The 23112-nt window shown below is 39.7% G+C and overlaps 2 protein-coding genes across 2 annotated transcripts in view; both read left to right on the top strand.

The window, feature by feature from the left end:
• Nucleotides 1–1481: 1481 nt before the first annotated feature.
• On the top strand, nt 1482–10004 carry LOC130576288 (stromelysin-1-like). The gene is made up of 10 exons (XM_057370829.1): nt 1482–1739; nt 2462–2703; nt 2794–2942; nt 3265–3390; nt 3925–4083; nt 4292–4448; nt 5202–5335; nt 5864–6023; nt 7262–7362; nt 8433–10004. The coding sequence occupies exons 1-10, from the start codon at nt 1632–1634 to the stop codon at nt 8531–8533; spliced, it is 1437 nt and encodes a 478-aa protein (XP_057226812.1). The 5' UTR covers nt 1482–1631; the 3' UTR covers nt 8534–10004.
• A 7584-nt stretch (nt 10005–17588) lies between these two features.
• Nucleotides 17589–23112, top strand: part of LOC130576284 (interstitial collagenase-like) — a 6933-nt gene continuing 1409 nt past the window's right edge. The window contains exons 1-8 of the mRNA XM_057370826.1: nt 17589–17733; nt 18671–18915; nt 19209–19357; nt 19448–19573; nt 20353–20514; nt 20920–21037; nt 21670–21803; nt 22849–23008. Coding sequence (XP_057226809.1) covers nt 17623–17733; nt 18671–18915; nt 19209–19357; nt 19448–19573; nt 20353–20514; nt 20920–21037; nt 21670–21803; nt 22849–23008 — 1205 coding nt within the window. The 5' untranslated portion in view covers nt 17589–17622. The remainder of the gene's footprint in view (nt 17734–18670; nt 18916–19208; nt 19358–19447; nt 19574–20352; nt 20515–20919; nt 21038–21669; nt 21804–22848; nt 23009–23112) is intronic.

Genomic DNA, 23112 nt, shown 5'->3' with positions numbered 1-23112 from the left:
GCACAGGAGAAGTCTGCACCCAGTTCTTAGATTCATCTCCCCCACTCAGGGGCACCTCTCAGAACTCTGTGACTGGAGTCATTATCAAAAGTTCCCTCAGGGGATTGCTTCCCCTTGGCTCAGCTGGCTCATTYTGGGTCATTCCCTRWKCCTGTCCATCTCCTTGYRGGACTGGGGAGRGGATGTCTGCCCTAACAGMAATGCCTCAAGTAGGTCTCTGCCTRTAGGGCAGAAAAGTACCCTAAGTGACCAGGAAACCCTTGTAGGGCACCACCAGTCTTGCCTGTCCCTGTTCCAGAGCCAGCAATCCCTCATGTGCTGCCTGTGGATGGCCACCGGCATGCTGTGCTCTGGGGATCCTTCTGGTACCAGCAYAGTGCTCTTCTGCAGGAAATAATTTCAGCAAATACCTCAAGTGTACAACRTATTTATAACCTCTCCTTTCACATCTCTGTTATTGCACCAGCTCTGTGGGAAGGTGTTTATCTCTGCATATTCAAAGTCCCACCTGCTCCTCAGTGCTGCAGGCTTTCCCAAAGTCCTGTGTCAGTCCCATGCAGAAGTCTTGGACGTGTAAGACTGCCTTCAATAGCAGTAGACATCTGTCTTCAGGATTCCCATCCCCACTGCTTTATTTTCATTTGTGGTGATGCACAGAAGGTGTGATTGGATACAGAGGAAAAATGGACCCAATCCAGAGTGGACCTGCTGTTGAGTCTGAGTTCTCACCACCAATGGCAGAAATGGAGAGCAAAGAAACCTCTCTCTGACAAGGACAGCCATCAAAGACTTTGATCCAGAAAACCTCAGAGCTTTTTAGAACCTTTTGATACGTATCGCAAAGGGAGATAGTGAAATACAAATTACTGAACAATTTCCTGAGAACAGTGGAAAAACTGCTGAATAAAAGTAACATGAAAACATCTTGACTCAATTTTTATAATTTTTATATGTGCTGGGGGATGTGTTTTCCTTGTTTGTGTTAATTCCACATTTTCCTGCAGGAAAAAAAAGAAAGTTACATCCACGTGCATGCTATTTTARAAAACCGCATAAAGAAAGCATTGCTGCATCAAGCAGGGTGTTATAGCAGTGACAGGACTCTACCAAAGGAAAAGATGGTGGCATTATAATGGCTTCCTGAGAAAAAAGGTGTCAATCCCCCTCCTCGCCAAAAAAAAAGGTAGAAAATAAATTTTCTGCTTGTAGTCTACAGTTCTGCAACCATCTGGSAATATTTATACCTTTAGGTACTTCAASAACTCATTTGAAATCAATATYAACTTTAAATGGAAAGCCTTAAAGAGATATGCTTTAAGTTTTGGAGAGTAAAGACTGCATTTTAACAATTAAAATATTAATAAGCTTATTAAAAAGAGCTACAGGTCAATTATCTTCTCATTAATCATATTTCCATGTTGCAAAACCAACACAAGGGTGGAACCGGATGAAAGACAGCACTGATCTGTTTTATAGTAAAACCTTTGTTTTGCATGTTCTGTTGCTAGCTAGACATTGTGAGAACCARTGAGTCAGGGATTGGAAAGCTTTATAAAGCAATCAAATACTATATAAAGGTGAAGCAAGTGTGTGGCAGACTACAAAAAAGACTTGTCTAAAGGCTACTGGAAATGAGAATTGAAAATCTCCCGTTTCTCCTGTTATTATGTGCAGCACTTTCTTGTGCTTTCCCTGCAGATCCAAGAGCGACAAAGGAAGAAGGCACACAGCTTGTCCAGGTGAGGAAAGCAGMGCTCTGCCCTACATTCTGTGCAACAATAGCCAAAGAGCAAGCAGARTAAACAACAGGATTGAATATTTCTCAGATTGGAGGGGGGTAATGAGATTACAAAGGCTACTTAAACACCAGCTTATCTTGTTTAATGCTTTTTAGATMACAATTCAATATTATGATGCATTCATTCTGTGTTGATTTTACAAATAATTAAACTCTTGAGTCAGTCTAGGGTTGGTTTGTAGTTCAGGTGGCAATGAGGTTATTTTTGTGACTTGTGATATTGCGAAACATAACTCTTCATGAAGGAAGTAGAGTATTGTTTTCTGAAATATTACTGTCTAAAATGTGAGAAAATGAGATATTACTACTGAAATTTTATATTCAGTTATGTATTTCAAATTACTTCCTCTAAAGGACTCTAGGTAGCCCTAGGGCACAGGATAAGTGGAGGGCACATTATCAGAAAATAATTTATTAAACAAATGTTAATTGTAAATATATTTTGATAACACCAAAACTTTTATAGTTTTGTACCATTCTGTACCAAAACTACCATTATGAGAAAAGTATTCATACCGGCTTTAACGAACTAATATCCATGCTGCCATGAACAGAAAGAAAAGTAGCAAAGGCACATGACTGACTGATGTTAGTATAACATCCTAAAAGCTTCAAAATCAAACGCAGTTGTTGTTCTAATTTCATTTTGGTTTTTCTCATTAGAAGTACCTGGAAAATTACTATGGCTTTAAGAAAGATGGAGAATCTTCTGTTTGGAAAATTAATAGCCCAATGGCCCAAAAACTAAAAGAAATGCAGGAATTCTTTGGGCTGGAGGTGACAGGGAAACTGGATYCTGGCACTTTGGAGTTGGTACAGAAACCCCGCTGTGGATTCCCTGACGTAGGTGGGTTCTCCACCTTTGCAGGAGAGCCAAAATGGACAAAACAAGTCCTGACATACAGGTAATCACAATGGAATTATTCATGTCAAGACAGTGTGCAACACAGGGTGAGTGGTAAGCACACAACTGGTTTCCTTTGTTACATTTTAAGGATAGTAAACTACACACCAGACCTGCGTCCAGCAGAGGTCAACGCGGCCATCAAGAAAGCCTTGAGTGTTTGGAGCAGTGTGACCCCACTGAGATTCGTCAAGAAGGACAGAGGTGATGCAGACATAAAGATCTCCTTTGCAGCCAGAGGTAAGACTCTATGTAACCAATACACATTATTGCCATGTTGCTGCAAATTATGGAGAGGTTGACCTGGAATGATTCCTCCTCATAGGCAGCACATGCAGGGTTCAATGTCCTGTTGAAAAAGCAGATAGAAAAAAAACAGGTCATTAGGTGCTATGGCTGTAACTCTTGACCGATTTTGGGGAAGGGCATAATGTCAGATGAAGAGAAAGAGGAAGAAAATAAATATAGGGAGCTGCCAGTAGTTCACTGAATCTGTAAGTGCTATTTGCTGCTCAATGTGTGTGTGACCCCCAGTCAGCTGTGCTTGGGATTTGCTCCTCAGGTCACAACGACTTCATCCCCTTTGATGGCCCAGGAGGATCCCTTGCTCATGCCTATGCGCCCGGAAAGGACTTTGGTGGAGATGCTCACTTTGATGAGGATGAAACGTGGACCCAAAGCACAAAGGGTAGGTAATTCAGTTCTCCAAGCCCTTCCTGAAGAAAGTTGCACGTGGAATCAAGGGTGCAGAGTCTATCTCCTCTCTTCCTTAACAAGTCCTTGAACTGCCACTGATGTGAAGGAGCAYTGGACAGTTGGTTTTCAGAGCTGTTAGAAGCCTCTGACCCTCTGGTTTAAGAAGTTAAGGCCCCAGCYGAGCTTCTGCCATACACTGGGGTGTGGAGATTCATTTGTAAGGGGCTCCCCGTTCTCCCCAGTCTCCAACCTCTTCCTTGCACAGTTACCTCACTTGCACTGGCCCAGGGTCCTTCTCCCACACTGAATTCTGTAGATCTACAGACTATTTACTTGTACTCTGCTATAACAATTCCATTATTTTTATTTCTGACCAGAATTTTGTCTCCAACTGAATTTCCCACAAGAACTTCATTWGCTTAGGCAAGGAGGTCTGAAAGCTTCTGACCTGCCTTATTCCCTTCATGTTATTCAGGACAAGTAAAGACACAGCTCTGACATTATGTGTTTTGTTTGATGTTTTCAGGCACAAACCTGTTTTATGTTGCTGCCCATGAGTTTGGCCATTCACTGGGACTTGCCCATTCCAAACACCCCGATGCTCTGATGTATCCAGTTTACAGGAAATTTGACCCTTCTGTACTCCTTCATGAGGATGATATTACTGGCATACAGTACCTCTATGGTAATTCAGAATTTTTCATCAGCTACTGCTCRCAATTTCAAAGACTTTGGATACCTTTCAGTGATATTTTTGTGTACTGGAGAGATCTCAATGAGTTCACACTATAATTTCTTTTGTAGTTTTAGGAAAAAACTACAAAAGTTAGTTTTAAAAAACTAAAAAACTAAAACTACAAAAGTTTTAGTTTTTAAAATTTTGCTTATTTTAGGACCATCTCCTAACGCAAACAACGATCAAAGGGAATCTACTGAGGTAAAAGACCCAACTGAGTCAAAAGATCCTGAACTGCCAGACAGCTGCAGCTCCAATTTAACTTTTGATGCTGCCACCACTTTCCGTGGAGAAATAATGTTCTTTAAAGACAAGTAAGTCACCTTCTGGAAATTAAATAGCTGGGTGTCACTTTTTAAATTATGCCCCACAGCATAGAAAAATAACATTAATCAGAATATCAGCCATTCAGGACAGGGTGTCAGGAGAAGAGATGGAAAACAAAAACAAAGAGGAGAAGAGAGGCAAGTATCAGGAGGAGGATAACCTTTGGAACAGAGGATGCAGTGAATAGGTTGGGAAAAGATGGCTCCTCTGCAAACATGGGCAGTTTCCACTTTAGGCTGTAGGCATGTCCCAAGTGTTCAGGGAGATTTCAGCTTTGGCTAAACACACCACCAGCTCTGGGACGCTTCACACCCTCCTTGCTGTCCTGGCTTTGAGAGAGCTGAGGGCTTACTAATCCTGACAAAACATCTGATTGAAGAGCCCCTGTAGAGAGGGTTTAACATAATAACAAAAGGAAAGGAAAATTGGGCTTTTGTTCCCAAATTCTTACCCCTTACCAGCCATGTGAGCSAAGTCTCTCTAAGCCCAATTTCTGCATTAAGGGAAATAAACATCTTGACAAGCCAGTTCATCTGACCTATTTTAGATGTCTGCATCAAGAARAGAGCAATCCCACCACGGAAATAACTGTCTTTACATTAAGTTACAGTGTGACCAACCCAACCAACATGGTTGGTTTTAGTCAGATAAATATTGCCCTCGTTGCCGTGCTGTGGTTTCATGCATTAGTGTGTGAGAACATCTGATTTTCTGTAAAATCTCTCCTGTATTTACACAAGGCRTATTTGGCGCAAACATCCAGCAGTCAGAACAGCTGAGTTTGATTTAATATCTTCGTTCTGGCCACTTCTGCCACCTGGTGTTGATGCTGCATATGAAATTCCTGAAAAAGATGAAATGGTCGTTTTTAAAGGTAAAATGTTGTCTTTTATATTTTCCCATGTTGTCTTCCCAATTAGCTTGGCAGGTTGTCTGGCTTCAAAATCACTTAAGTCCTTTCTGTAGGATTTCRCAATCTTTAACTTAGTTCAATAAATATGGTGTGTTTCAATCACAGAGATAGCAAAAATATTATCCAATTAAAGAATATGCATCTTATCTTTAATATCCCTATAGAAAATTTTCCCTCCCAAAATGAATGTCATTATTTTCCCTTTTTTTCTGGGAAATTATCTGTTGAATTTAAAAATTATACCACATGCATCTTCCAAGCTTCGTGGGAAAACTTAGTGGGAAATGAATGCAAGTATGAAGAAAGATTGAAATTTCAATTTTCAAAAGCAAGTGATGTGAACAAGTATTGCAATTTTGGACTGTAACTATTTACAGTTATTTTCAAGTTCAATTATTATTTTCAAGTAACCATTAGCTTCATGAAAAGGATACTGYCATTCCCAGAAGAAGATTCTCATAGCATGCTGTTATGAACTTTTCTTAACAGGGAATGAGTTCTGGGTTGTGAAAGGAGACACCATTCTTCCTGGATACCCRCAAAAACTCTACACCCTGGGCTTTTCACAGGATGTTATCAAAATTGATGCTGCTTTTCATAATGGAAATGAGGGGAAAACATATTTCTTCATAGCGGACAAATTTTGGAGGTAATATTTCCTRTGGTACTTTTCTAAATAGAAGCAAACATAATCACATGATCAGTATCCTGTCATGATTTAGGATGCATTAGTCAGACACTTTTGGTGATCTCTTTCAGCGTCACAGCTGCAGAAAAATATTTTAAAGGAGGTTGAAACTGTGTGTTTAGCTTTCCTTTTGATCAATTTAACTACTTAACAGTTTGTTTATTTATTTTCATTTAGCTGCCTTCAGGGGAAAAAAAAAAAAAGCCATCATAGCGTTCCACATCTCAGAAAATCAGTCAGAAGCTCAGTGTTTATATCAAAATGTTTCTGTGGAGTAAGAAGGAGAATGTCACCCACTTTCTGGTTGCTAACAGATAGTTTCATGAAGCTGCTGATAAATGCCATGCACTGCAAAGAATTATTTGCTGTGCATGGTTATTATTTTTTTCTTTTCAATCCAGTCCCTGCTGATTAAGTTTGTCTTACATAGATTTCTAACAGCCTACTCCTGTAATGGAAGCAGCAAAGAACTTGAATTTTTGTAGATGAATGACAAAACTTGTCTTTCCTTCCACCACAATGCCCAAACCATTGAATATACAGAGGTTACCCTAGAGTAACTATTCAGCCATATATTTGTAGTTAAGGCAGAAGAACAGAATTCTGATTAATTTTCAGTCAAAATCTTGTAAAGTGAATGATCACTTTTATCATTAAATCTCTTGCTGAGCAAATTATCAAAAGGGAAAAGCTTTCCCTAGCCTTCTTATTGCAGCACTGAAAGATAAACTGCCCTTCACCAAAAAATCTAATAGCTTGCTGTAAGTAACTTACATAAATTGATTAAAATAGCCTATAATTTCAGAAAAAAAMMAAACAMACAAACATATTTTTCCTGATGAACATTTCTTACAGAAACATAACATGAAAATGATCTCTTTATTGTCTATTATCTATAGCCACTTTAGGCACAGTCTCTTAGAAAAAATATAAAGCAGATATGTGGTGATGGTTCAATATTAGGTATTCTTAGATGTATTGTAAGATGGAGTAAATAGAAGCAATTCCTTTAATGCAGTTAATAGAGTAATAATTAATTTATGGCAAATTTTGTCTCTCTCTACACTACCAAAATGATACTAAAAATCTTCAATGAGTTTGGTTATTTTTTGATAGGTAGGAGATAATGAGCTGAGAATAATTAATCACGAGTTGTTTCCAATTCATATTGACTCTGGTTTGCTTGTAATTTTTCTCAGTTATGATAAAAGAAGTCAGTCTATGGATAGGAAGCCATTACTGATAAGAGATGCATTYCCAGGAATTAATGGGAAGATTGATGCTGTTTTCCAACATGAAAGTAAGTAACGGTTCATACTAAAATCTATATGGAATGCTCAGTGTCACAGGGCTGAGAGTGCTTGGGCAGAGAGAGGCACTWCTAAATGCTGCTCAGAACCCACAGGATGGCCAACAAGACCCTGAARCAGTCACATAACCATCCCATGCTTCACTTTACACCCTTGAAAAATGGTGATGGTATGAAAAATGGCACCCTTTGGTGAAGGGTGCACATCTGGAAAGGCCAGCTCTAAGGGACAGATACATCTGAGTGCATGCTGATGTGCACATGACAGCACATCTGGATAGGGCAGCTCTAAGGGACAGATACAGCTGTGTGCATGCTCATGTGCACATCACAGCACATCTGGAAAGGCCAGCTCTAAGGGACAGATACATCTGTGAGCATGCTGATGTGCACATCACACCATGAAGACCAACACTCAAGACAGTGACATTTCAACARCATAAGGTCTGCCTGCGATGAGCAAGGCTATCAAAAACTGACCCTCTGGCATAAAATGGGACTTTTTAGTCCCAGTTGGCGCCATTTCTCCTGCATGAGGGTGAATGTTACTCAGGGAAATGCAGGACTAGACTCAAGGATACTTTCACACTGCCAATTGTCACAGATTCCCAGTTGTCTCCTTGCTCCCCACCTGCTGCTCATCCAATCCTATGCATATTAGCTGTTTCTTGGCACACGTATCATTTTCCTCCAAAACAAGTCTCATCTCACTCGTGGTGCTGAGAGATGCCAGAGGACAGGGTGGATGTGACCTGCCCAGGCTGGATATCTCCTTCCCTGCCTGTAACCTGGCAGCACCCACCCAGCGAGYCCCTGCTCACACCTTGCTTTGTGTGCCACGCTCTGCTCTGTGCCATATCTACCCATAGGTAGCCAGAAATGTACCCTGCTGGGGGTTCCAACACAGGCCCTGGGTAAGAGCAGGTGTTCAAACCAAAGAAACGTGGGGGATGCATGTTGGCAGCATAATTTTATCCAAGATGTTGTTAAACCATACTAATCTTTACAGCTGCAATATCACAATTCATGTGGGGTGTGTTTTGTTTGTTTTTTTTTTCTAGGCTTCCTTTATTTCTTCTGTGGAAGAAAGCAAATTGAGTTTGATCTTGATAAGAAGAGAGTGACGCGCTTCCTAAAGACAAACTTCTGGTTTCCATGTTAAAAAAAAATGAAATCTGTAATGGTGTTGGAAAGAACATGGTGTTACTGTGCTAGAAATGCTTTTTCTCTATAAATATATGGAATGTACGAGTACTTCAKCACTAACCAGCAGACCTCAGTCCCTGCACAATCTGTTTCTGTAAATAACAGAACAGTACTTCACATGCCAACGTTAAATACAGATGTAGCTAACATGTGGCTGGCTAGCTTACCAGAAAACAATAGAGTTTTTACTTTTGATAAAAAAATTGTGACTGATTGTATCATTTCTGCCATCTTCTCTTCACACTTCATGCTGCACATCACCCTACACAGAGCTCTATCATGGTGCCAGGAGTCCATGAGGAAGAACATTCCTGTTCCTCAAGATAGGATTGCTTTCAACCAGTTTTAGWTATTTCAGAGTTAAGCAAGCAGACTAATCAAACTTCTGCTCATAATTACAGTGAGACATACAGGAATTCCAGAGAGAAATCCCACCCAGCCTGAGGTGGGTGCTGAGAGAGGGAAATGCTTCTTTTTTTCATTGACTGCAGAGGTAGTTGATGTTGGACAACTGACTATAGAAGGCAAAATTGAAGTGTGACGAATTCTRCCCTAAGGTATTTACTGACATATGTCATTTCCCATGCAGTGTGCTCTATGACAGCCCTGTTTGATTGGGGAGGTTRGAGCAGATGACCCCACTGTGGTCCCTTCCAACCTCACCCATTCTGTGATTCTGTGCTCCAAGGCTTATCTCCACAGACAGAGGAGCAGATGGACACACTGGCATGTAGGGAAAACCCAGACACCGCTGACCTGCCTCCGCTCCTCTCCAGTTATCCCTGCGGAGACCCTATAGGCTGGGGACATTATGATCATATGTCAGTGCAAGAGAGTCCTTGTCACCTCCCAGGCTTAGGGRTCACTGCCAGGGCAATAGGGATCAATATCCAGGGTGAGACAACCTGGGGATTCTGTAAAACTTATTATGTCAAGCTGAAAGTGTGAATGTTCAAAATTTATTGTGAGTTGATTACAAACCAAAGGCAAGGAAAAAACCAAAGGCAAGGAAATGGACCGATTAAGGTAGATTGGGGGGACACAGGGAAAATGGAGGGATAAGTGGATGAAAGGGTTGTATGCCAAGAGGCTGCAGTCAGCGTGCCTCTTTGACCATGCTCTGCACATTTGATCTTGTCTTCTCAGTAAACCGTTCCTCATGCATGGGTGGACTCTTTCTGTGTGTGTTTGGGTGAACTTCAGGCTGGACTGGCTGCTGAGGGGGTTAAAAATCTGAATGCAGCATCTGGAGCACGGCTGCAAGCTACAGGGCTGTGAATGTGTYTGGGTATAGAGGAGGTGCAGGGCCAGAAGCTGTGCTGGGAGGGCTGTGTGTTTAAGAGCAGCTACTGAGGGTGTCCACGCTGTTGGTATTTCCGTGCCAGTGCCTCACCAGGGACAGAAGTTCTCACCAGAGRGAGCAAGCAATGGGATGGMTCCACCAWYCCYTKKCACATGTGTCCAAGTGCCTCATGTYTTCTGTCTGTGGYGGTCTCTGTGTCCAGTCTCATGTCTCTCTGGACCCAGACATGAACCAGCCTCCAGTTCAGTACTGCCGACAATAATCTACCTGATGCTGAAGCCAGACATCGCTTGGGGCCCACAAGTATTCAGATGGACAGCTAGAAAGATCTAAGGTCTCAGAGAAGAGACCTTCTTTCTTGCATGTAAAAACATCTCTCCCAGCACCCAGTGTCTCCGCCTCATTAAACAACTTCCCCTCCAATAAAGGAAAAATCTGAGAAAAGACAGTTCTTCTGTTTGATTCTGCTTTTCCATGAGTCACAGAACCACCAGATGACTGAGGCTGGTTCATGTTCAACCCTCCTTGCTCTAGCAGGGCCACCTGGAGTGTGCTACTAAGGATCTTTTGTGAATGCTGCCTTTTCACAGACTCCACGACCTCACTTGGCAACCTGTGCCTATGTTCTGTCACACTCACAATAAAAAAAGTGTTTCCTGGTGTTCAGTTTCCTGATGTTTCCTCCCATGTTTCAGTTTATGCCCACRGCCTCCAGTCCTGTTGGGACAAGGTGATTGTATAGTATTTACACATAAAATTGCACTACAAGACTGCAATKAGATATTTTAATACACTTTATGTAACCTTTTTTCTGATGCAGATTTAAAACCCCTGGTRGCAGGGCTACTCAAATGGGGCTCCCCAGTCACTGAGGAACTCTTATCTGGATTCTATCAGGGTCAAAAGTGTTTTATGGCATTGTCAGCCTTTCAAGGCAAATACTTCTGCCACACCTGCTGTAGAGGTGGCAAACAAGGCTTTGCTGTCCAAGCAGAATTACAGTCAAAATGATTAATTTTAATCACAGCACCTCAAGAAAAGGAAATGAGTAGCTCTGGTCAATGGTTGATATTGCTGAGGTCAGAGAAGCAGGTTCAAGGCTTGTAACTTGAAAGTTTCTACTGAATTTATCAGGAAGTCTTTCTGTGCTGTTTATTGCTTTCTTATTAGTCTCCTCGTACCATTCCTGTTTTCTAATTCTGTATTTCCTTCATGTTTCTGTTATGGCTTTTTGATTGGTCTCACAGCTACAAGGCTTAATCAGTTCATCATCTCATCTAAAACATCTTAAGTTAAAAAGATGCATGAATAGCTTGGCTCAGATTTTATAGATTTTTTTTTTTTTTCTGGCTCCTTAAGGACTGTTTTGGTTTGAATAATTTTCTTCTGCAGTTCCTACTGCTGGTGCTCTTCTACTGTATCTGTGCTTCTACATCACTTCCATTGTGGATAACTGAATGAGACCATATAATTTTAAATGGGATAATCTCTTCCAGCTCTGATCTATCCAACTTTCTTTCGGCAATATTGTTTCTTGGATGCGATTATCTCACTCAGAGCAAAGCTGGCTGGTACTAGACCTTTCATGATTGTTTTGTGGTTTTTGGGCTGTCACATACTTATCCAACTCTTCTTTGTTTTTTTTTTTTCGTGATTTCTGATTAGTTGGAGTTCTTTCTTTCCTTATTTCTGTGCATGTTGACAGTCATACTAATTGAGAATATGAAGTCTTGGATCTGTGGCAGAAGTAGAGTTTAGCTGTCTCTAGTACTGTCTATCTTAGTATAGTTTATCTGGTTTGGTGTTGAATGTTCATATCTCTTTTTGCTTTACAACTCTTCACAAGGATCAARCTTTTCACGTGACTTTAGAATTCAGATTACAATAATTTCTTTGGTTTTTTCTGTGTTTTATAGGTAGTGGTCTCATTTGCTGTGGTTTTCATCATCTTCTCTTGGAGGATACTTCGCCTACATCTGAATGTTTATGTTTGCCTTTTGCWTTTTGAGGACTTCATGGCACAACCAGCAGACACAATCCAGAAGAACTGACATGGAAGTGCCAACACCACCCAACCCAGGAAAAAACCTGTTTGGCTTGGAAGTTATTTTTCTCACTATTTATTGGTTTTCTTGGTTTCACACGCACATCCTGCCTCGAAGGGATGAATGACCTTTCATACATTTCTTGGCAGGATTACAAATATGTTATCAAACGAGGTGAGTCTGAGGTGCTGAGCTGAGCTGAAAGACATTGTGTAGTGATTTAAACACTCAGACTAAGAGCAGAGGGTTTGCCACCTAAGCAAACCAGACAAAGGTAACTGATAAATCCTGGCAGAATAGGATAAGATTTAAATGAGTCCATTTAAATGTTGTTTGTAGGAACTTGCTCCTAATGAGAGGTTAGGTTTGGTTAATTGAAGTKCTGTGGGGAGAAAACCTTTTCTTGGTGACAGAAACAGCAGATTTGTGGRTTCAGAAGTGCTTAAGACRACTGAGAACTGCMAAGATGCATRTTTTAGGTGCCACTGATATTATAGAGAAAATACTTACAAASTGCCTAGGAGCAGACTTTGTTTCCRTATTATTCCTCTGARCTTMCATCAGGCTGCCAGGAATAAAMCTGCCTTTGCAGGTTCACAAGCRGTAGCYGKCTSACGGGATGTTTTGGCATTTGTGCCATGTGTTCAGCTGGGAGACTGTGAATCTTTAGGAGTTCCAGTATGCCCCAAAGAGTGCAGATCCCCAGGAAATATACAGATTTATTTTGTAGATCAGTGTGGAGGCATTGATCTCTTCTCGTTGTCTCTTTCAGGACAAGTGTTACATCTGCACAGCTAGTGTGASAACCACCAAGTTTAGATGCAAAGGACTTCACGTTGGTGAGGCTTATTCTGCAGGGCATCCCAAGACCTATCTGCCATTAGGGAAATCAACCTGGACACAACAGACCAGACTGCCATCCCAGGCAACAGCCCAACTGCAAGGATGTAGAATGAGATTTGATTTCCCTGTGTTCAGGAAACAGATGATTGGCACAGAAAGTGGCACTCCTTCCCTCCTCCTTTAACTGAAATCATTGATGATGCCACATTTGAGACAGTGCAAGTCACTGAGGTGTAACTCAGGCYCTGCCCCAGCGTGGGACTGGTCACATTGAATCGCTTTTCCACGACAGGATAAGTAGAACTGATTCAGCACCAGACATCCTGAGCCCTATCGCAGTGCCCTTTGGACCTCTGAGTGTTTGAACCATAGAATTGGCTCCAAACACATGCCCAGCACAGCACCCCAGTTTGTAAACTGAGTGATTGGTCATTCACTTGGAGCAGTGCCAACAGCAGTTCTATAAAGGAAATGTTTAACACTGGGTGACGTGAAGCTATGAGCTTGTGCAAACATTAAAACAGCTGTTTTAAAGGCTTAAAGTATTAAAATGTATTTGGTTCATTAAGGAAAAAGTCCTGATGAGCCCTCTAACTTCAAGCAAGTATCTGGCAATCAGTACAATATTGCTGTAGAGTGACATGACATATCTTTGACACATTAGACTTCAAATGAAAAGTGACATCTTCCCAGGAACACTGYTTCATTATAACATTCTAGGTTTGCAGATTTTTATTTTGTTGCTTCAAAATAGTTTGGAAAGACATGAGAGGATTAGGATATACATAAGAGCACAGAGTGGAARGAAACGTATTTCCTGTGGGAACAACAACTCTTTGTAGAGCCGTCTGCTGTTGAGAAAGCAGTCGCAAACATCGTGACAAACTGTTACAGTAAACAATTCTAAGAATTGTGAGGCAGTCCTTTTCATTTCTGTAACAGTAAAATTATGGAACTACCTGTTAAAGTTCCCTTTTCTGCAGTAATTTTGGAATGAGACTTGATTTAGGGAAACCTCATCATGATTCACACTGTGAATTTATTTTCTCATTATTCAGTCAGGGCTGAGGGTGGAAGTCATAAGAACATGTTACCAGAGATAGCTAGGGGAAAAGGGAAAAAGGTCAAATCCAGGCCCTAGGTAAGTGAGGTACAAARCAAATGGAAATCCATTTTCCATTTAATAGTTTCCATGTAAGCAGCTCTTGGAACACCTATGCTATGAAGACAGGCTGAGASAGCTGGGACAAGAAGGCTTCAGGGAGATATGATTGTGGGTTTCCAGTATTTAAAGGGGGAATGTAAGAAAGARGCATAGGGACTTTTTACAAGGGTAGATAGTGATGGAACAAGAGCAAATTRTTTCAAATTAAAATACAAGAGATTTAGATTAAATCTTAGGAAGTCATTCTTTACTTGGAGGGTAGTAAGGCACCAGAACAAGTTGTGGATGTCCCACCCCTATAAGTGTTCAAGACCAGGTTGAATAGGGCTCTGAGTCTAGTGGAAGGTGTGCCTACAYATGGCAGAGGGGTTGGAACAAGACTACCTCTAAGGTTTCATCCAAGCCATTCTATGACTCCAAATGCCTACAATTTTTAGCAAATTCCTGGCAGGGACAGTGTTTGGAGCTGCCCAAATCTGGTATCCTGATAGATCTGATGCTGCTGCAGCTCTCTGAGCCCAGGTCCAGCAGTGAGGCTGTGTTTGTATCCCAATAGCTACATGCACATATACATGGGTACCCAATGGACTTGCACCCAGTCACAGCACCATTGACTCGGGGGCCTCCAGCCCCACCCCAGAGGCACTCACTGAGATTGCCSAGGCAGGATAGAGCCACTCACATAGGAAAATAACTAGAAATGGTGTTTAGTGAGAGGCCGGGACAGTGCCAGTCAGATRCAGGTGTAGCACAGTGGTCCCACAAGAAGAATGCGGAACTCTGTAGGCACTAGTCGGCACTCAGTAACAATTCTCATGAGACCTGCTCCTCTGAGGAGATCTCAGTTTTGTTTTGGTATATTCATGTTTCACTCTGTTGGGATTTGAGTCTTTGTCTGAAGGCAAGGATTTGAGGTGGAGGAGGTGGTGATGCACTAGCTGTCACACCATGGGAAAGCAGATGAGTGAAACCCGTCCTTCCCTGGAACATGGGTTTAAGGGTGTTGTGCCGATGGACACGCAGTAGGAAGTCAATGCAGATGGTGAAATGGGKCACAAACTCATAGTTGAGCACCACAGAAATGCTTGAGACAGGGGGAAGCCACTGCTTCTGCTTCCTCTTCCTGATGCTGCTCAAGGTTTTTCACTCGGTGACTCCTCAAATGCAGAGTTCCCACTGCTAGTGCTGGAGTCCAGGACCTTCTAGTCCTTCCACTGGCTTCCTTGGAAAGTGATTTTTTTAAAGTTTCATAGACAACAGCCAGATGTCCTCTCTGACACTCTCGCTGACTCAAGAGTATCCTCCTGTTCACGCTGAAATTTGGCCATAGACCCTTCACAAAAATCTGCAAGGCAGAAGAAATTCTCTGTGAGAGCCACAGCAACGATTTCCTTACGTTCCTATCCCAGCCACCAGATGCATCTGATTAATCCGCTTCTCTTGTTTGCCTGTACGTGTTTAACCATGCCTATGATGCCTCCAAAAAATAAGAGAAAACAATAGAAGAAATAAGAAGTTAACTAGTTCCTATTGAAAATAAATAAAAAATTAAGGTATTGAATCAGGAAATTTATAAACCRGGCTAAAGAAACACAGGAGAAGAAAAAGTTACAGGAAAATAAGACTAGTTTAGAAACAGAAGTTAAGCAGCATTTCACAAATCCCAGAATATTTTGAGTTGTAGCCAAGTCTTTGCAACACAAAAAATTCTTTTAGGAAAAACTAATTTTTGTCTGAATCAAGATGGATTAAGAATAACCAATAATTAAGTCTCCTTGGAATATGAACCATGAAGATGAATTTCTTTGGTCTACAAAAGCTGTACCCTTTGAGGAATTCTTTTTCTAGTCAATTCAAATCCCAGCCTCTGCWTTTGAAATGTCTTATATTAATTTCAATCAATCACTCCAGGCAAGCTAAGTGACTTGCATTGGAAAGTATAAGGTAATTAACTTTTCCCAGGAATGGTGTAACTCTGCTGAACCTGGATATAATTAGGGAGTGCTACATCACAGTAGTCTAGAATCACTTTTTAAGTGTATTATTTTTCATAATGTTTGGGAAAGTAAGTAAAGAATTCCCAGCATGATTAAAATARTGGTGTTTATTTGTATTTCCCCCTCGCATGCTAACATTTACAGTTTTTCTGTTAAGGTTTACAAKAAGTAACTTTACCTCCAATAAGGASAGGAACAAWAAAGCCRTYCTGAAAGATGYCCAGTCTGTACCTGATACCCTGCAGAGTTAGCAAATACATATCCCCWTCWGGCCAATTAYTTTGGCRCTTCCAKTTAGAAATGTTTTCCTGAGTTTACRGCTCTACAYGGCAGATATGTGACCRAGATTTTTAAACTTCTYTTATCACTGTTAGTTAGGGACCCAGCCAGTASAGTTGATGTGGYAATGAGAGCCTAATTCCTCTCATCTAGAAGGCTGTGCTACATGGTCAGTTGAATTACCTTCCAGAATCCAGTGTCCGAAATGGGAAATTAAATACGTAAATAACTTACAGATATCTATATAACTAAACACTTAAAGCAGATTTCACCTCATTGTTCATTTGCTGTACTTGATACACCCACTCAGGGCTGGCTACCACAACACAGGAGCTATGGAAACCTGCATCCTTCCACGGCAGCTGAGGTCAAGTGTGATTCCCTAGAGAATTCCAAATAACACAAATGCTCAGGCAGTTGAATCCCAAATGTCATGTCTAAACTTAATCACTGTTGTTTAAGACCATTCTAGGGTCTTGGAGACTGGACTTCACTAAATTTTTATTAAAAGCTTACTTATATTTACCAGCTTTTATYGTGGTTCTCTCTCTCTTCCTTCCATGAAACAGTGAACACAGAGTAAATAARGTTTACTTTAATCTTTGTTTCCACACTGATGAAAATTCCTGTTTTCTTTCATGGAGTCTTTTCCTCCCAGAGTCCATCTTTCTCTGCCTGAGTCSAAACACACTATGGCAGATGAGACCTTATCCATGCTGGCAAAAGCAGAAATGTTCCTTACCATACATATGGAAATCAAGATTACGCATTCCAGTAGCATGACCGAATCTGTCAATAACAGAAAAAAATGGTGAATCATTTTAGCACTCATTTCTGCTAACATCTTAAGATTGTTTTAGATAGAACTGTTAGATAACTGATGATAGTCCTGCTGGAGTTATGCATCTGATTATTTCTAAATAAGATAGGTTCTTTCTACTGTCATTTGTTTTTTGCTGTTACATATTGCAATGTAATATTCTATAGTCTGTTTATGATTAAATCATACRTATCACATACGGTATTATTTGATTATCATATGACATATTATGTTGCTCTTACATGTTTCTCATCATTTCTCCAGTTTGTCAAAACCTCATGACATTAATGGTCTWAATTTATGATTCAAAAAAACCCCATATGAAATGTAGCTCCACATTTTACCTGAAAAACATTTCCTTATTTGTTAAACATGTTATGAAATTGCCCAAAACAGAAGGCTCAGGCAAARTAAGGGTAGTAATGTTAGCGAAACACATTGTGTCACTACCTGATGAGGAAACTGTTATGCATCATTTTTACTAATCAGAGGATATTATAAAGTCTGAGTCACTGGTTTACTATCAGCTATATAAACATAGCTGAGAAGAGTGCTCAGTAGCTCAAGAGTGAAACTGAGGTAGACAAACTTAGATGAGGATGAAGACCTTTGCAATTCTCCTGTCACTGTGTGTGGCCATCTCCTCTGCACGTCCTGTGGCTCCAGAAGCAGAAGATGAAGGAAAAACCCTACAGCTCGTAGAGGTAAGTATTTTTTTCAGTGCGTATCTAAGGGAAACATAAGGTAATCTGAGACAAAACTATAACAGCAATTCACAGAATATGGCTGGAAACTAAAGAAACTACCAAAACTACTAAAACTACCATTTTGCAGAGGTTTCAAGAGAAAGCTTTTCCTATCAACCTAGAAAATGTGGGAAAATCATGCAGAACTTATTTGCCTGCACGTCATCTGCATATTGTATATTTCACTTTTGGTGTTGTCAGGGAAGCAATAGCACATCTACTGAGGCATGAGTTCTAGCAGCAGCGGTCAAACTAAGCAGCAATTTACATTTCAGAATGTAAGCTTTCTTGTGAAACTTGTGATATGACTGGTCTTAATAATATAAGGAAGGAAACTTGCTTGAAACAGGCATCTTTCTTCATGCTTTGGCTGAACAGATCAATCTTAGAATATTTCGGAAAAAGGGAACTCTCATAGACATAATGTAATTTGTCGCAGACATTTAGTGGGAAGGCCTGAGTTYCTAATATCATATTCTGTAGCTGAAAATAAAAGGCACGATTTGCCAAGTCTGACCCTCTAGTAGTAGTCATCTCCTTTGGTGGGAGTCCTGGCTGTGTGGATTCTCATTGCCAGCTGCAATTTGCTTGGATGAGATCAGTTATAAGCTTCCTTGTTAGCTGTACTTGTTATTTTGGAACAGTAAATAACATAGACTTACTTATTAATAGTAAATACTCGATTTTGAAGACATTTCTTGATACACCTCATGAGTGAAACAATTTCAGAAAACTATAGAAAAACTGTACTGAAGAAAACAGGTTGCTGTTGGTCCTGGTAAACACAGGGGATGTTGATATGGAAATATTTTAAGAACACTTAGAAAATTTAGGTGTGACTAAAGACAGTGCTGATAAGTCACAATGCTCTTTTTCTTTTTAAACTCCAATTCAGAGTTATCTACAAAATTTCTACGACCTTCAGAAGGATCATCATCCCCATGTAAGAAGCCATGGTGAAAACCCTGTCACTGCAAAGCTCAAGGAAATGCAAACATTCTTTGGACTGCAAGTGACTGGAAAACCTGATCCTGACACACTGGAGATGATGAAAAAAMCCAGATGTGGTGTACCTGATGTACAGAAATACGTGTTCACACCAGGCAATCCCAAATGGAAAAGAAATCATCTGACATACAGGTAATCTTCACTAATCTTAGTCAAAAAGATATAAACCTAGCATCCCAGTTTGGGGTGGGGTGGTCTGAAGTAATTATTTTATGCCATATATGGACATCTGGAGTGATKAAGTGATTTCTGGAAGAAGACAGATGCTCAAGAAGGTGATATTTAGAACAAAGYCATTAYTAATTTTCATTCATGGAAGTTATGTCTAAGACTTTTTACTTTTTCACGTTATTATTTTTCAGCTAAAATGYTGAATTTTCAGCGATTTGCTAAACAATATATAATGTATTGGGTTTTCTTTGAAGGATTTTGAATTACACCCCAAAGATGAGACGAGCTGATGTRGATGAAGCAGTCAGGAAAGCTCTCCATGTCTGGAGCAATGTGACACCRCTGACATTCCAAAGGGTTGAGAACAAAGAAGCTGATATAGTGATCTCTTTTGCCTATAGAGGTAACAATGATAACGTGGGATATTAAATATCCATTAAAGTCATGGAAGTAATTTTTGATTTCAACTGATTTTTTCACCTCTTGCTTTTAGACCACCGTGATAATTCTCCTTTTGATGGTCCCAATGGGCAGCTGGCTCATGCATTCCAGCCTGGTGAAGGCATTGGTGGAGATGTGCATATGGATGAGGAGGAAGAGTGGACAARAGATGGAAGAGGTAAACATTTGGTAGCTGAACCTATTTATATGGGTTTAACCTCATAGAGTCCTACCTTATGTGACGCTTATTATTTCATGAGCCTGACTACAGACAGAGAAGTGAGTAAAAGGGACAGAGCTTTTAATTTATAACTGCTTTCCCGTTTTTATTTTTTTGCTTTTATTCTTGCTGCTTTTAGTCACGAACTTGCAGAAAATAGATTTTTAGATCACAGTGGCATTTCTAATGTCATATAAATGTTTAGGTCATAAGGGTTTACAATGATTTTAAGGTCAACACTTTAAAATACTTTTTCGTTGAAAGGAAAGCAAAAGCTTGGATACAAGAAGGTCTGCCAATAGACTTCTGAAAGCAAATTCTTTCTTTTTTTTTAAACTAGCACTTCAAAGTTTGGTGCTAACTAGGGTGTTCCAAGTATCACTGAAACTATAATATCTTTGTTTGTTTTGAAGTTCTTTTTCTGTTACATTACTGCCAGCAATCCCTCACCACAGACATGATCCTTGATCTGGGCAGGTTATGTGATAGCAGGGGAAAGGCTCATGTTTAAGACACAGGGATGCTAGAGAAATGACAGCAAGGCCACAGTTAGAGCCAGATATTCATTATATACTCATCCAACTCTTCAGCCACAATGCTTTTGGATTGTGATGATGACAGAATTAGAGTCYCTCCTGTACCTCTTGTGTGCTTTAGAACATATGTTTCCCGTTTAGTCAGCTGTGCTAAACATTGAAACAGATTTTTCCCCATTTCATATGTTTTTTATCCTACAGGCTACAATTTGTTCATCGTTCTTGCCCATGAGCTTGGCCATTCACTGGGTCTGTCTCATTCRAATGATCCTGGAGCACTGATGTATCCAACTTACTCCTATACAGACCCCAATGAATTCCTTCTTCCTCAGGATGACATTAATGGAATTCAGGCCATCTATGGTAAGAAATAATACATTCATTTAATATTKCTATCTGGGAGGCTGATAAATGGTAAGAAAATATGTAGTTATTTAATATTTCTACTTGGGAGGCTGGTAAATGGTAAAATGAATATATATGATATTCCACTAAAAAGAGAAATTTAACAGTTTCTGGAAAATGGATTACAAAAAAGAGATAACTACTGGAAGCTAATTTCAGCTGAACTCCAGTTCCACAAAAATCTCATTTTGGAAAAGATGGACACAACTAGTTTTAACAGCATTGGAATTCTGCATTTAAGGATAGATCCTAAATGACATCCTTTTTTAATTCTCTGTAGAAAGTGTTTTCTGGGTTCTCAGAGACCTTCTGAACACTTTTCTCATATTTCTCCATACYAAATGATAAATATTCATTCTACAGGACAGTCTAATGTTGCTGTGCAGCCAACAGGACCCATAACTCCAGAAGCTTGTGATCCAAAGTTGACATTTGATTCTATTACTACCCTGCGAGGAGAAATATTCTTCTTCAAGGGCAGGTAACAACAATAAACATATCTATTATTTCTTATAATATTTGGTAGTTTAAAAAAATCCAAGAGGGAAAACTGTCCTTTTGGAAGGTAAGAAAAAGAGAAGCACTAGAAAATCACCATGTATTTACAGAAGGGCCTTCTCAGATCACTAATCTGAGGAGCCCTATTTGATAAAAGTCRGGAAGGTGACTTGGACTTGTAGGTTGTTTTCCAGCCATTCTATTGCTGCAGCCACCACTGCAACAGATTCATCTGTGAGCTCAATTCAACTAAAGAGTGAAGCAAGAGCTCTCATGTATCCCTGAGCAATGTGCCCATGGGTCCCACACTCATCCTCAGCGTGCTAGCAGGGGCAGAACCCAAAGCACAGCCACGGAAAAAGATGTCTGAACCTTATTGCCCTACAAAAAAAAAGAAAATTGAACCTTATATTAAATTGGCCTGATTTTTAGCATGTAATTGAGGTGCTAAAATTACTAATGTCTTTGCTCTAGATTTCTTTTACATTCTGTGGAGGGGGTTATTCACATCCAAGTATCCACTTGCCCTCTGTTATACTCCAAGAACTATAATAATAATTTTGAAATTTTTATAAGAATGGAATTATTTTATGACATCAATTTTGTTTAAAACAGATACATGCTGCGCAAGCATCCTCAGAGGACAGAGACAGAGCTCAATTTCATCTCACTGTTCTGGCCAAGGCTACCATCAGGAATCCAAGCTGCATACGAAAACGTTGAGAGGGATGAAATTTTAGCTTTTAAAGGTAATTRAATCAGAAGTTCTCCACTTTTTCCAGCCTGTTACTTTCTGCTTCTTCACAAACTATGCWGTTACAGAAGTTAAAGTGTTTTTAAGGAAGTAGAACGATAATCTTACATTTCTGGATATAATTGAACCAGAGGATCATACTGCTGTAATGGATCTCCAGAAGTCATAATCTAGAAAACTTTCACCTCCCTTACAGTTAATGCCCTGGAGAAAAAAAAAAAAAAAAAAAAAAACCCACGAAAACAGCTACCTTTCTTCAGGTGTAGTTCTCTTCAGCTAGCAGCACTTCACTTTGTGCAGAAGGATTTTTACTGAATTCACTTGACAAATACAGCATTTTAATGCTACAGTTACTGATATACCTAATAGTACTTGTTATATTTTGAAAGAAAAATGCAAAAATATGTTGGTGGAAAATGGTACTGTGAAAGGAAAATTGTTAAATTGAACTAACAATCAGTCCTTCTTTTTAAAGGTCTCAAATACCCTTCAAATATCTCAATTAAATTAATTATGCCCATACTATAATACATGACCTATTACCATATATAAATATGTTCATTGTATCTAAAATTAYCAAAGCATTTTAATTAGATGTGTGCTTTTCTTAACAGTTTAATTTGATGCATATTGCCAAGTTTTCAAAATATTATATGGCTCTATAATCAAATAGTATATTACAACAATTGAATAAATTCACTGTCCCAATCCAAGGGCAATGGCTTCATTCATCAACATTCAGCCTTTCTTAAGTTGTTATCCACACAAATACCTTATATTCATTCAAAAAAAATAATCTGGAAAAGTTCTATCCAATACACCTTGTCATTCTAGCGTTCTAATGATTTATTCTTAAAAAAAATCCATTTCCTCTGTTTTCAAGATGTAGTCCCAGTGTAAGAATTTGAAACATTTTCTAAAGTAGTAAACTGAAAGGAATAACAGTGACATCTAGACATACTGTTTTTTACACATCTGAAACACAAGTAAATGCTGTTTATAAACAGCAATAACAAATGAAATTTGCTCATTTTTTTCAGAGGATAAATATTGGGTCATCAGGGGATATGATGTTGCACCTGGCTATCCCAAACCAATCTATCACTTGGGGTTCCCAAAAACTGTTAAAAGACTTGATGCAGCTTACAGTGATGAAACCACAGGAAAAACATACTTCTTTGTAGCTGGCAAATATTGGAGGTAAGATTTAATGTTCATTTACCAGAAGGCATGTTTTCATTTCCCTGGGGACTGATGTATTACTATACAGTTTGAGTGCATTGATGTTTAAACCAGGTATATTC

The sequence above is a fragment of the Malurus melanocephalus genome, unplaced genomic scaffold, assembly GCF_030028575.1.
Source record: "Malurus melanocephalus ecotype Western Australia unplaced genomic scaffold, MMel_1.1 scaffold_134, whole genome shotgun sequence".
Classification (NCBI taxonomy): Eukaryota; Metazoa; Chordata; class Aves; order Passeriformes; family Maluridae; genus Malurus; species Malurus melanocephalus.
This window is presented reverse-complemented; position numbering and strand designations above follow the sequence as displayed.